This window comes from Panthera tigris, chromosome A1, assembly GCF_018350195.1.
Source record: "Panthera tigris isolate Pti1 chromosome A1, P.tigris_Pti1_mat1.1, whole genome shotgun sequence".
Lineage (NCBI taxonomy): Eukaryota > Metazoa > Chordata > Mammalia > Carnivora > Felidae > Panthera > Panthera tigris.
Genome location: NC_056660.1, coordinates 71515020 through 71527962, shown reverse-complemented (window position 1 = coordinate 71527962; position 12943 = coordinate 71515020). Strand labels below are relative to the sequence as shown.

The window sequence follows — 12943 nt, the reverse complement described above, 5'->3', positions numbered from 1 at the left end:
TTTTCTTTTTTCAGTATTGCAAGGAGGAATTAAAATTAGGAAGAAGAAAATATACATTTTCTCAACTTCTTTACATGTGTGTCCATTTAGTTTACTAGTCATGTGGCTACATTTGGATTCTGTAGACACTCCTATTATTTCACCACAATATATTCTGTTAATTCAAAGTCTAAGGAAGTAAGAGTGTCTTCAAGTATAGCATGATGCAGAGGCTAAAATGGTATCACAGGGGCTCAGTCTATTTCCTCACTCACTTTTCTTCTGTGTCAGTTATTCCTAAGCTAGCTTTGCTCCATGTAGTGGCAAAGATGGCTCCCAGAGCTCAAGATTTCTGTGGTGCTCACAGTAATGTGAATTGGGAATGAAAAATGGCACACCTCTTACAGGTCCAACAAAAGTTTTGAGGATGACTCAGGTCATCGTGAATACTCCCTCCCGGCCTGGATCATGGGCATCACAGAGTCCCTTCTGGTCCTCATGGACCAGGAGTGGAGCAGGAATGATTTGTCAAAAGAAAATCAGGAACAGTAGGAAGCTAGGGATGCTGGAAAAATCCAAACATATGTTATTTTATATGTGTAAGAATTAAATCTAGGTTAAAATTTTTTTAATGTTTATTTTTGAGAGAGAGAGAGAAAGAGAAGGAGAGAATGAGCGGGGGAGGTGAAGAGAGAGTGAGATACAGAATCCGAAGCGGGTTCCGGGCTCTGAGCTGTCAGCACAGAGCCTGACACTGGGCTTGAACCCACTAACTGTGAGATCATGACCCAAGCCGAAGTCAGACACTCAACCAACTGAGCCACCCAGGCACCCCTAAAAACTAGGTTTTAAAAGCATTTCCTGCTCTTACTCTATTGAAGAATATTTATTTTCTGCTACTAAAAAGCATTCACAGTCACCTTAAGCTCTCATCGAACCATCTTGGACAACCTTTCCACTTACCATAGTTTATTTGTGCCAAGACCATAGTTTTCCTGTTTTCCTATTTCCTATCTCTAAATCTGGAATCTGTCTTATAATCAGTGATATGCCATTCTTTAATTGGAAGCACTTTTTATTTTTCAGAGGCACATATAAAAATGTTGACATCTCAGACTTAATGAAAAATTGCTACTTTTCCGTGTTTTATATTTCAACCTTGAATTACATACTAAATTATACTTTTAATCTTATAAATATGCCCTTAGGAGCTTTGCCTTTATATTATACTCCCTCTGTAATTTATAAACATTGAATCTTATTTGTCCAACACAATGTTTGGCACATAATAATTAATCAGTATTTGTTAAAGTGAAGAGCAAGTGAATTTATTAATCAGTAAGCTATGGAGAGTTGCCTTTATATATATGCAAAACATCTAAATATGTGTGTGTATTTAGATATAACAAAGATCTAAAAATGCAAGTCTTACATAAGACAGAAGTTTGTTTCTCTCCAGTAGTTGGTGGGTGTCCAGGGAAAGTAGGTGGCTCTGCTCCACACAGTCATGCAGGAAGCCTGCCTATTGAGGTGGATTGAATCTGTTAGCTTCCATACAAGGCTTCCATTTCTGGTCCAAAGGGACTACTCCATTCATTTCAATTTCCCTGCCAGAGGGAAGCATAAAGAGTATCCAGGGCAAGTTTATTTAATTAAATGTGCCAAAAGTTGCAAAAATTGCTTCTTTTCATGTTCCTTACATCTGAACTTAGTCGACTGGCCACATCTAGCTATAAGTGGGGCTGGAAAATGTAGTCTATAGTCCTTGCTAGCCACTTGTTAGGCTAAAATTCTGATAGTTCTATTATTTAAAGAGAGGATAGGATGGATATTATGGTATCACTCTCAGGCATAAGTAAGGACTCTTTGATAGTAGATTCTTAAAAGAAAAAGTCTATATGTACAATAATATATAGGAAGCTTTGTTTTATGAGACATATAGCTAATGTTGGATTAAGCCTTTCATCTACATTTGAACATGAGAAAAATATCAATTGTATTTCAACAATATGTATTAGTTAATAGCACTTTGAGGGGTGCCTGGGTGGCTCAGTCGATTAAGCATGTGACTCTTAATCTCATCTCAGGTTATGATTTCACAGTTTGTGAGATCAAGCCCCATGTTGGGCTCTGTGCTGACAGCACAGAGCCTGCTTGGGATTCTCTCTCTCTGCCCCTCCCCAGCTCGCATGCCCTCTCTCTTTCTCTAAAAAAGAAAGAAAGAAAGAAAGAAAGAAAGAAAGAAAGAAAGAGTAATAGCACTTTGAATTATCACATTATATGTAAAAAAAGCTTTTGTTACCACCATTTTCCTTCATTCATTCAGGATTTATTGAGCTCTGGCTAAAAGGCAGAAAGGCAGGCACTGAGATACACCAAGATCTTAGTTATTGTAGTGTTACTTTTTGTCTGTAGCTACTCACATGGAAAAGTGTGATTTTATGAAGTACTGTGAAAAATGAGGTTTTAGTGTGAACTTGTTTAAGATTCAGTGTGAGTAAATGATCAAGTACATATGTTTTCCTCTCCCACAACAGGTTCTTCGGGTAGTTCGACTTATTAAGATTTCACCTGCATTAGAAGACTTTGTGTACAAGATATTTGGTCCTGGAAAAAAGCTTGGGAGTTTGGTCGTATTTACTGCCAGCCTCTTGATTGTTATGTCAGCAATTAGTCTTCAGATGTTCTGCTTTGTTGAAGAACTGGACAGGTTTACAACGTTTCCAAGGGTAAGGATAAAAACTGCAGTCAATTTAATCCATCATTCCCATTTTAGCAATAATGGTTAACATCAAAATAATATCCCTTTAACAGTGGATCAAAAATACTGGCATATTTTTGATAACTTGGAATAATTCAGTTTTAATATTTAAAATGGTCTCTTTTGCAGGGTGCAGGCACTTGAGCCCGTTTTCAACACTGTTAGATTATACCTCAATTGTAAAATTCTGGAAATAGTCTAATAAAATGAGAGGCTAAAACCAGTCCAGTTGAAAGCTAGAGTTCTTAGTAGCTATAGATGAAAGTATAGCAGAGTATTTTTTTTTAAGTTTATTAATTTATTTTGGGAGAGACAGAGAGCACAAGTGGGGAGGGGCAGAGAGAAGGAGAAAGAGAGAATCCCAAGCAGGCTCCACACTAGCAGTGTAGAGCCTGACATGGGGCTCAAACTCACGAAATTGTGAGATCATGACCTGAGCTGAAACCAAGAGTCAAGACACTTAACTGACTGAGCCACCCAGGTGCCCTTAGCAGAATCTTAAAATAAAATTTGTTTTTTGTGTCTGTGAAAGTTGACATTTCAAAATCTGTTTCACAGTTCATATATTATTTTTTAATTTTTTTTAATATTTATTATTTATTTTTGAGAGAAAGACACACACGCACAGACACACACACACACACACACACACACACACACACACACAGAGTGAGAGCGGGGGAGGGGCATACAGAGAGGGAGACACAGAATCTGAAGCAGGCTCCAGCCTCTGAGCTGTCTGTCAGCACAGAGCCCTATGCGGGGCTCAAACCCAGGAACTGTGAGATCATGACCTGAGCCAAAGTCAGACGCTTAACCAACTGAGCCACCCAGGTGCCCCTACAGTTCATAGATTTTAATGTCAAGCACAATCTAGAAGGAAGTTTTTGATTTTCAATGTAAGAAAATTCATAAACTCTTCAGATTTGAAATGTCTTTGGAAAATTCTCCAGTTTATGCCTCTGCATTATCATCAGGAATTCACTTAGGCTAAAAGAGGAAGTCAAAAATCAATCATAAACAGAATTCATGTAGAAAATACAACCCCTAACCAAGGATTCTGAAATTAACTCCATGTGGAATTAAAAACATGAAAAAATGTAATGACCAAGACAAAAAAATACGTATTTTTTCACCATAAGCTGAAATACCCATTTATATGGGAAGAATAATCTTGGGGTAACAACAGTATATAATTCATTTTTTTAAATTTTTTAATGTTTTATTTATTTTTGAGACAGAGAGAGACAGAGCATGAGTGGGGGAGGGGCAGAGAGAGAGGGAGACACAGAATCTGAAGCAGGCTCCAGGCTCTGAACTGTCAGCACAGAGCCCGACGCAGGGCTCGAACTCACGAATGGTGAGATCGTGACCTGAGCCGAAGTCGGACATTTAACCAACTGAGCCACCCAGGCGCCCCTAATTCATTTTTTTAAGATAAGCTTTGTGGGACACCTGTATGGCTCAGTCGGTTGAGTGTCAGACTTCAGCTCAGGTCACCATCTCATGGTTTGCAAGTTCGAGCCTGCATTGGGCTCGCTGCTGTCAGCACAGAACCCACTTCAGATCCTCTGTCCCCCTGTCTCTCTGCCCATCCTCTGCTCATGCTCATTCCCTCAAAAATGAAATAAACATTAAAAAACTAAGCTTTGAAGGCAAAGGTGTCTGTACTCAAAATGGTAGACTTATATAGGCTGGTTATTATTTTTTTTAATATCGTGCTAAATTTGTTATGCATCACCAAGCATTTTTGTTGAGTGCGTATAAAGAGCCAGACAATTTTGGTGATCTTAGGACAGAAACACGACTATATCCCCAGTCTTCAGGAAATTCTCAGTTGAAGGGCATGCCAAGTAAGTAAATGCAAAGCATGATAGAGGCAGGCACGAGGTGCTCTGAGAACCCAGAACTAAGATCTGTAACCAGGAATGGAAACGTCTAAGTAGGCTTCTTGGAACAGTCACTAAAGAACAGCTGTACATAGACAATCAAAGTGGAGGAACACAGTGTCCTGGGTTTGGGGACAGAATATGCTAAAGGTCTGCGGTGAGCCTTTCTTGTTCCAGAAAGTAAAGGAGAAAGCAAGGCCAATGGTAAGAGGAGGACATAAGACCAAGGAAGGGTTAAGTTGGATGAAAGTGTGGTTGTATTTAAATGTTCGTTGAGAACAAGCAAGTAGAAGGTGAGGCTGAAGATGTAGGAGACACAGAGGACAATAGCAAAGGGTTCTTGAAGAGGGTATCCAGAGCATAGGCACAAGGATTGCTCTTAGACAAGTGTTGACACGTCCTGCATGGAGGTGGTGAGGTAGGACAGCAAGCCAAACTGAGAGTCACAGCCAGTCTTTATTTTCCTACTACCACAGTACAAGCCACTGGCTCCCAGCATTCCGTTTTCCACACTGAACAGCACCGGGTGAGTGTCAGATGGGTGAGTGTATTGTGGCAGGAAGAATAGGGAAAAGTGCCTCAGCCGAGGCCTCTTGATGTGACCCTCAGAACAGAAGCACCCAGGCTAGGAATGTGGCTGTTCCTAAGAGCATGGCCACCTGGAGTGGGGGGTGCCGAGTTTCTGCCTGAATCTCCCTCCAGAGACAGACTGTGCACCAAATGTGGTGTGGGGATGGCAGCCCACCCTGCGAGCTTGTGGGGCAGAGCCTCTCCCGTGCCTGGGGTCGGGCCACATAGGATGCTATTGTCCTGGAGCCAGACTCTTCAACAAGAGGCTCAGCTCTTCTTCAGGGTTGGGGGCATGCAAGCAAAGATGACAGTGATGTCACTAAGCCCACCTTCTCTTTGTGTGCCCCGTCACTGGGGAAATGAAAATTGCAGAGCGCATCATTCAGAATGACACTGAGACTGTCATTGTCACAGTCCATCTCTGAGCCCAGGTTAATTCAGCACACAGTATTGAAGGCCCACTTAGAGCCAGCCATTGTTCTAGGAACAGGGGATCCTAAAAAGAAAACCACCCCCAGTCCCCTTCTTTATGTACACAATCTTCTCTTAACTTCAAATCTTATCTTCATCTTTTACTGTCTCCTCTAATCTCACATCACCGATTTTATATTTCTTAGCCAAAGCCTCTTGGAGTCAGATGGCTTTTGGAGTTCAGAATATTCTAGATATTTGTACAAGGGTGATATCACTCCCTTCCTGGTTTAATTTGTTTGAGTCAGCACTCTGTAATCAATACACAAATGTTTCTTTAGCAAAACATCAGCCTTTGGGCAAAGAAGAATAAATAAGGACAATAAATAAGTCTTAGGTCAGATTGACTTTCTGCCACTAAATGAGCTACCAAAAAAAAAAAAAAAAAAGAAGAAGAAGAAGAAGAAGAAGAAGAAGAAGAAGAAGAAAAAAAGAAAGAGAAATTTTAGGTATTTTCAAGAATTTTTTAATATAATAAGGAAGCATCGCAGATAAGAGTTTGCACTTCTTGTCATACAGATCTGATTTCTTATCACTGCTCCCTCACTTCTTAGCTATATGATACTAGACAAATTAGTCATTAAGCTTTTATTTTTTCACATCTAAAATGTAGGTAACAATAGCATTTTCCTCATACCATTATGTGGATTTAATAATATACCATACATACAAAATATACAAAATCCAACTCTTAGAAACATTTTTAAATGTTATATTCTATATAATACAATATATTTGAAGTCGGTATATTAGATTCTGTATAAAAGATCAGGCTGCTTCAGAGCCACCCGACTTAGCCCCTTGGGATTTGCTCTATTTTCCAGCCATAATAGTAATCAAGTAGCATTACGTTTTCAGGTCTCCAATTACTCAATTGTGCCTTTCTGCCTGATTACTTTGACCATCTTAATGAAAGCAGCCAGGCAGCTATGGGGCCCCCTAATCAGTGATTCCGCAGCTGACGGGGTTGACAGCCTAAATGTGTGAAATGACTAGGAGTAGAATTTTCCTCGCACATGAACGCATTATGCATTAAATCCCTGAAAAATAATCAAATTTTGCAAGAAATGTTGAAAACATTGCAGCTACAAAAAGTAGTCATTATCATTCCCAGTCACATAAAGCATCGTCCGTTGGTGCTACTTGCCTGACAGGAAATCATCAGAAAAGATGGTTAAAAACACATGATAGTCGATGGTAGATTTCTGTTCAGACACTCCTCCATGGGTCTTACTCCCTTCCCTTCTTATAGAGCATCTCCCTCATTATCCACGGGTTGGGTGTTGTGGTAGGTTGGTTAATTATGGTGTTAGCCAAAGTGCACAAGATATGGTTAGCAGGCACCAGCCTCCGAGATGGTGGGAGTCAAGTAAAAATGAAAACAAGTGCTGAGTCTTCAAGTTCCTGTTTTACTTTGGGATGCATCATGTGATTTTTCTTATACGTACTTAGAGCTATGGAATGCAGAATAAACTATGTGCGCCCATGAGAGATGCTGGGAGAACACCCATCTTGAAGGAATCCAACAGAGGCAGAGGCAGAGCCAGCCTGACTTGGCAAAGCAGCCTCAGTCTTTGTGCCTGGAAAAGAGCTTCTCTGTGGCTCTTTCGTGAACCAGATTTTGACCCAGACATCTGGGTGGCATATTCTCTCTAAGGAAATAGGACTGGATATGAAATTAAACACTGTTTGACTGGATTTGTATCTTGGGCCCAGCAGCCCACTGTGAAACCCTCTAAGAGGACCTGACAGGAACATGTGAATTCCTAAAACAGCAGCCTGGGCATACAAAGTGATTGCCCACTGCATTGACCCTCTGACAGAGCTCCAGCCACACTGAAGGACCCCAGCTACTTCCTGAAACACTTGAAGGCAGAGAGGTCCTAAAGGATTTTCACTTGTGTTATTCCACAAGTTCCCTAATGGGTCTCTGCCTCAGTTGGCCACTTCTCGACCCCTCTCCATTTGTAGCAAAACTTAAACTGTCTCCTGGAACTCTCCTGTTTAAAATGTTTCAAGGTCTTCCTTTCCCTCACGATACCACACATTTTGCTAGAGTTTTCAGTATCTTCTCTATCCCCAGTTACCTTTTTAGGCTCATATTTCAGGATTTCCCCCATCACATCTTCCAAAGGCAGAGAGGGCATCTATCTTGCTCATTAAACCCTCCATGCTTAGCACAACACTTCCCAGTGAATAGGTTTTCACAGAGGAATGAATAACAATGCTAGACCAAAGAAAACTTCTATGATCCTTCCACACTGTATCAGGCTCAACATCCCAGATTCTTTCTTCCACTGCTGTCCCCTTCCTCTGGGAACCCCTTTACTCTCCATCTCCCTAACCCTTATCCCATCTGAAATGTCTGCATAATTCTATCAGAATGCTTTGGCAGGAAGTAGCAGAAATCTTGACCCCAATCAACTTGAACAATTAGGAAATTTCTCACAAAACTTGAGATTAGGTAAACCAGAAAGCCAAGACTCTGAATCTTTCACTGAAATTCTGTTGTGGGCTGAATTATGTGCCCCAAAAATATATGTTTAAGTAACCCAAAATATTACCTTATTTGGAAATAGAGGTGATTAAGTTAACATGAGCCCTAATCCAATATGACTGATTGGGCCCTAATCCAATATGACTGATATTCATTCTATAAAAAGAAGAGATTTGGACACAGACACAGACACACACAGAGGGGAAATGATATGAAAACACATGTGGAGAAGACAGCCCTGTGACTGGAGTGGCATCTATAAACCAAGGACCTCCAAGGATTTCTGGAAAACACCTGAAGCTAGAAAACGTTGGGAGAATCCTTAAGAGGGAGGATAGTCCTGCCAATACATTGATTTCAGACTGCTGAGCTGTGAGATAATAAATTCCTTCGCTTTAAGACACTTAGTTTTTGGTACTTTGTTACAGCAGCCCAAGAAAACTACTGCAGTTATTTTCTCCATGTGTTGTCTTCGTGTGTTAGCAAAATGGATGCAATATTTCCAGAATTTGTGATAAAATCTTGAGGAAGAAGAGGGTCATCTTCAAGGAGCAAGGACACTTTTTCCTGGTACCATTTTCTACTTCCCCCAGCATACTTGCTGTCACTGTTCATTGGCAGGATTGGGTAACTTGGTTGTTCCTAAACAAATCATTCACAAGATGGCTGAGCCAACAGGATTGGCTTAGATGAGTCATGTGGGAAGAGATGGCTATTGGAGAAACACCACAAAACCACTACAGCGGTCAGACCCAGAGTTTGGACAAGGTTTCTCTCTCACATCTCTCATCTCTAAAGCTTTGATATACCCTGTGGGCATGTAAATAGACACGTGGTAGGAGAAGGACTGGTGTTTAATTTCTCTCGCCTGAAGCACCTGGGCTTCAGCTCCTTCCCAAGATGTCCAAATAGTACCAGCAGAGAAGCCAGCACAAGGCCTGGCACAGAGTGGATTCCTGCTCCCCCTCTGTTTATGGCAGTCGTCACTTTCTGTGACACACCATCAATATTTATGCAAGCTCCTGTTGCCTCTGCTAGACCTCAAGTATCTTGAGGGTGGCAGCACCGTGCTCTCTTCTCCCAAAGCATGTACCATGATGCTGATGCCAATGCCTTGGGATCCAAGTGATTGGGAGGGTCAGGGAAGAAACAACCAGTGGAGCCTCAGCATACAGTCCCATGAGATGGAGAAGAGAAGCTTGACATTTGTTAATGGAGGGGGTGGGGGGGAGGAAGATATATTGATAGAATTTAATAAAACCATTTTGTCATCTCAACCAATAACTTTCTCTTCTAATTTGGACCAAACAGACACTTCACTGCTAAGTAGAATTCCCAAGGAAGATCAAGTCCTGCTGTGAGGCAGGATCCTGTAGTTCTGGACTATTGTTGGGACTAATAGCTTATGTTAGAAGGAGGACAATTAGATTAACCTTTCATGATGGAACAGCCTGTGCAGGTCCTAAGGACCACGGGTTGGCACAGGAAAGAGCCACCAGTCTTTCTTCAACAAAATAAAAACAAATTGTGTGTTTCCCATAGCTGCCTGACAAAAGCTTATGCGCACAGTTTCACTAAGGCTTTGTTCAGTTTATCTCTCCACTTATTGTACAAAACAAGTTGCCTCTAAGTTACTAAAACACATGCAGTAAATATCCACTGTACATCTTTCACCAACTCAATATCTTTATTCCTTGTAAACTCTCACTAAAGTCATAATCCATGGGCCTCATTTGTTCCTCAGTTCTTCCAATGGGGAGTTTTTATTCAGAAGCAATAAACTACCCTCCATGAGAGCAGGTACTTGTATTTTAATATTATGTATTTCGTATGTTTTCTTAATTTGCATTCTCTAAATGCAAATGACTTGCTCTGTTGAGTTTTCACTTATAAAACCATATCCAATGCAGTTATACAATATAAGCAGTAAATGAGATAAAACACTTAATTACAAATTAATTTCCCTCTCTCGCCACCAAAATGGCTTTTAACTGTACTGAAAGAATTACTGAGAAATGTAAAGAAACAACTTGCTCCTTAATTTTTTTGCATTTTTTGCCAGATGTAGTTAAGAGAGTCTGATTACATTTCTAATAAAGTCAAGGTATATATGTATGTATATATATATATATATATACACACATACACATATATACGTATATGTATATACACATATATATGTATACACATGTGTATATATATACACATATATATGTATATGTGTATATATATATACGTATATATGTGTATGTGTATATATATATATACATATATATACAGTTTATTTATCTGAGAGAAAGAGAGAGAGAGCACAAGTGTGCAGAGGAGGGGCAAAGAGAGACAGGGAGAGAGAGAATCTGAAGCAGGCCCCATATTGAAAGCGTGGAGTCTGACATGGGGTTTGATCTCACCAAGCATGAAATCATGACCTGAGCTGCAACCAAGAGTCGGACACTTAACTGACTGAACCACCAGGTGCCTCAAGTCAAGATACATTTTATCTTCAAAAGTAGAATTATTAGTTCAGACTTTATTAATTTATTTTCTCATGAAATGTTTCAGACATGCAAAGAATAATAAAATGTATTCTTCTGTAGCCATACACAGCTTGACAAGCACATTAGAGCACATCTGAAGGCCCTGAATGCCTCTTCTTCATCACTCCCTTCTTGCTCATAGAGAAACACTTTTCTGAATTTTGTGTTTAGGCTTTTAGTGCATTCCTTTATGCTTTAATGCATAAAGAAGCATCAACTGAAAATCACGTATCTTTTTGCATAATTTAAACCTGCCTTATATGGTCTCATATTATACTGTTTCTTCTGCTAATTGCTTTTTTGCTATGTTTGTGAGATTTACCGATGAGTACATGTAATTTTTTAAAATTTATTTTCCTTGCAGTATAATATGCAACTATATATTGCATTATATTTATAATGCACTATTTATATAAACACTTGACAATTTGTTTTCCCATTCTCCTGCATGGTAAGTGAATTCCTCATGGGTTTGGGCAGGACTCACAAATAGGATGGAATTTCACATCTGTGAATAGGCTACTAATCAGTTAATTTGGAATCCATCAAAAAAGAGATTATCTTGGGTGTGCCTGACCCATTCAGAGGGACTGGGCTCTGCTGAAGAGGCATTTGAAGCAAGAGTCTCTTGTTGGCTTTGAAGAAATAAGTTGTCATGTTAAAGGGTCATGTGGTTAGGACCTGTGGGTGGCCTTTAGGGACTGTGTGCTTCAAGAAGACAGGATCCTCAGTCCTACAGCCATAGGAACTGAATTCTGGTAACAATCTGAATGAGGCTCCAAATGAGACCACGGCCCAGCCCACACTTTTATTTCAGCCTCTGAGATCCTGAGCAGAGAACCCAGTTATACTGTGCCCACATCTCTAACCTACAGAAACTACAAATAAGAAATAAATATTGTTTTAAGGTGCTAAGTTTGTAATGATTTGTAACACAGAAATAGAAAACGAATGCATGCAGGTTTTGGGTGTTTGTTTCTAATATTTTATAATTCCAAATAATGCTGCTCTGAACATTGCAAATTAGCTTGTGCGCATGTGAACATTTGGGGGGGGGGTATGTAGCTAGGAATAGAATTGCTGAGTCTTAGAATAAAGATACCTCCAACTTCAGCAGGTATTGATAAACTTGCATTGCATTCCAACGCAATTTCCCCAGTGTATATGCTATCAGCAGGACATAGGAATGTTCTCTGCTTCACAACTCAGCCATACTTGGTCTTGTCAGGCTGTGTATGTGTGTTACTTTCAACATTTAGCTCTTCATTTAACCTGAATTGATTTTTGTGGTTGCTGTGAGATAGGGAGCAATCTTATTTTATTTCCATTGGATAACCCATTGTCACAGTACCATTTATTGACTAGTCTATCCATTCCCCATGGTTCTGCTGTGCTGGTTGTGCCGTAATAGGATTCCACATGTGTGCACCCTGGTCAAGACACACAAGCTCCTTTTTCATCATATCCTTTTGTGATGGAATTTTTTTTTTTTTTGTCAATATCTGGTGAAGTCCAGTGAATATCCAGCCTTACTCAAGGATCTCAGTTAGCAACCTCCATCTTTCCAGGGCCTGTGACTTTGCCCCGTATGCCTGACAGTACGTGAAAAACCTAAGTCTGCCACAGACTGTAAATCCCCTGAGATTGTCTTTTTTTGACCCAAGCTGCATATTAGTTTTTGGTCCTAGGGTTTCAATTATTGTCTTGGGATCTTAAATAGGCCTTTAAAAGGATGCTTGTTGCATTTTATACAGAATTTGGGGAGGGAGCGCTAATCAGTTTTTTTTTCCATATATGATCAGATACTAAGGTTCACTAATATATTTTTGAGAATTAAAAAAACCCACTCCAGTGACTATCTTTCAGATGGACAGGTTTCTTTTTTTTTTCTACAGATACACCCTGAGGCTTGGCCACCATCTGAAGCCTCATATTTGTTTGCATTCGGTTGCAATTTAGTTATTGATTCTCACAATCTCATTTTGTGCCCCCCTAATCTGCTACACCATTGAAATCCATTTTCCACAAAATACCAGTTACATCCATTCACAATGAAGACTAACTAAATTGTGTATGTGTTTTGTTGCTGTTTGTAATTTAGCCCACATTCTCTATGTGATGGAACCATGAGGCATACACACATGAACAAACATACCAACTGCCCTCTTTAACTTGTAACATAGTCAAGAGCGTAAGGAAGAAGTCAACTTATCCCATAGTAGACACATAAGAAAGAACT

At 39.9% G+C, this 12943-nt stretch overlaps 1 protein-coding gene across 1 annotated transcript in view; it reads left to right on the top strand.

Moving 5' to 3' along the window:
• Positions 1-12943, top strand: part of NALCN (sodium leak channel, non-selective) — a 316988-nt gene that overhangs the window by 158096 nt on the left and 145949 nt on the right. The window contains 1 exon segment of the mRNA XM_042979769.1: positions 2517-2708. Within this exon segment, the coding sequence (XP_042835703.1) occupies positions 2517-2708 (192 nt within the window).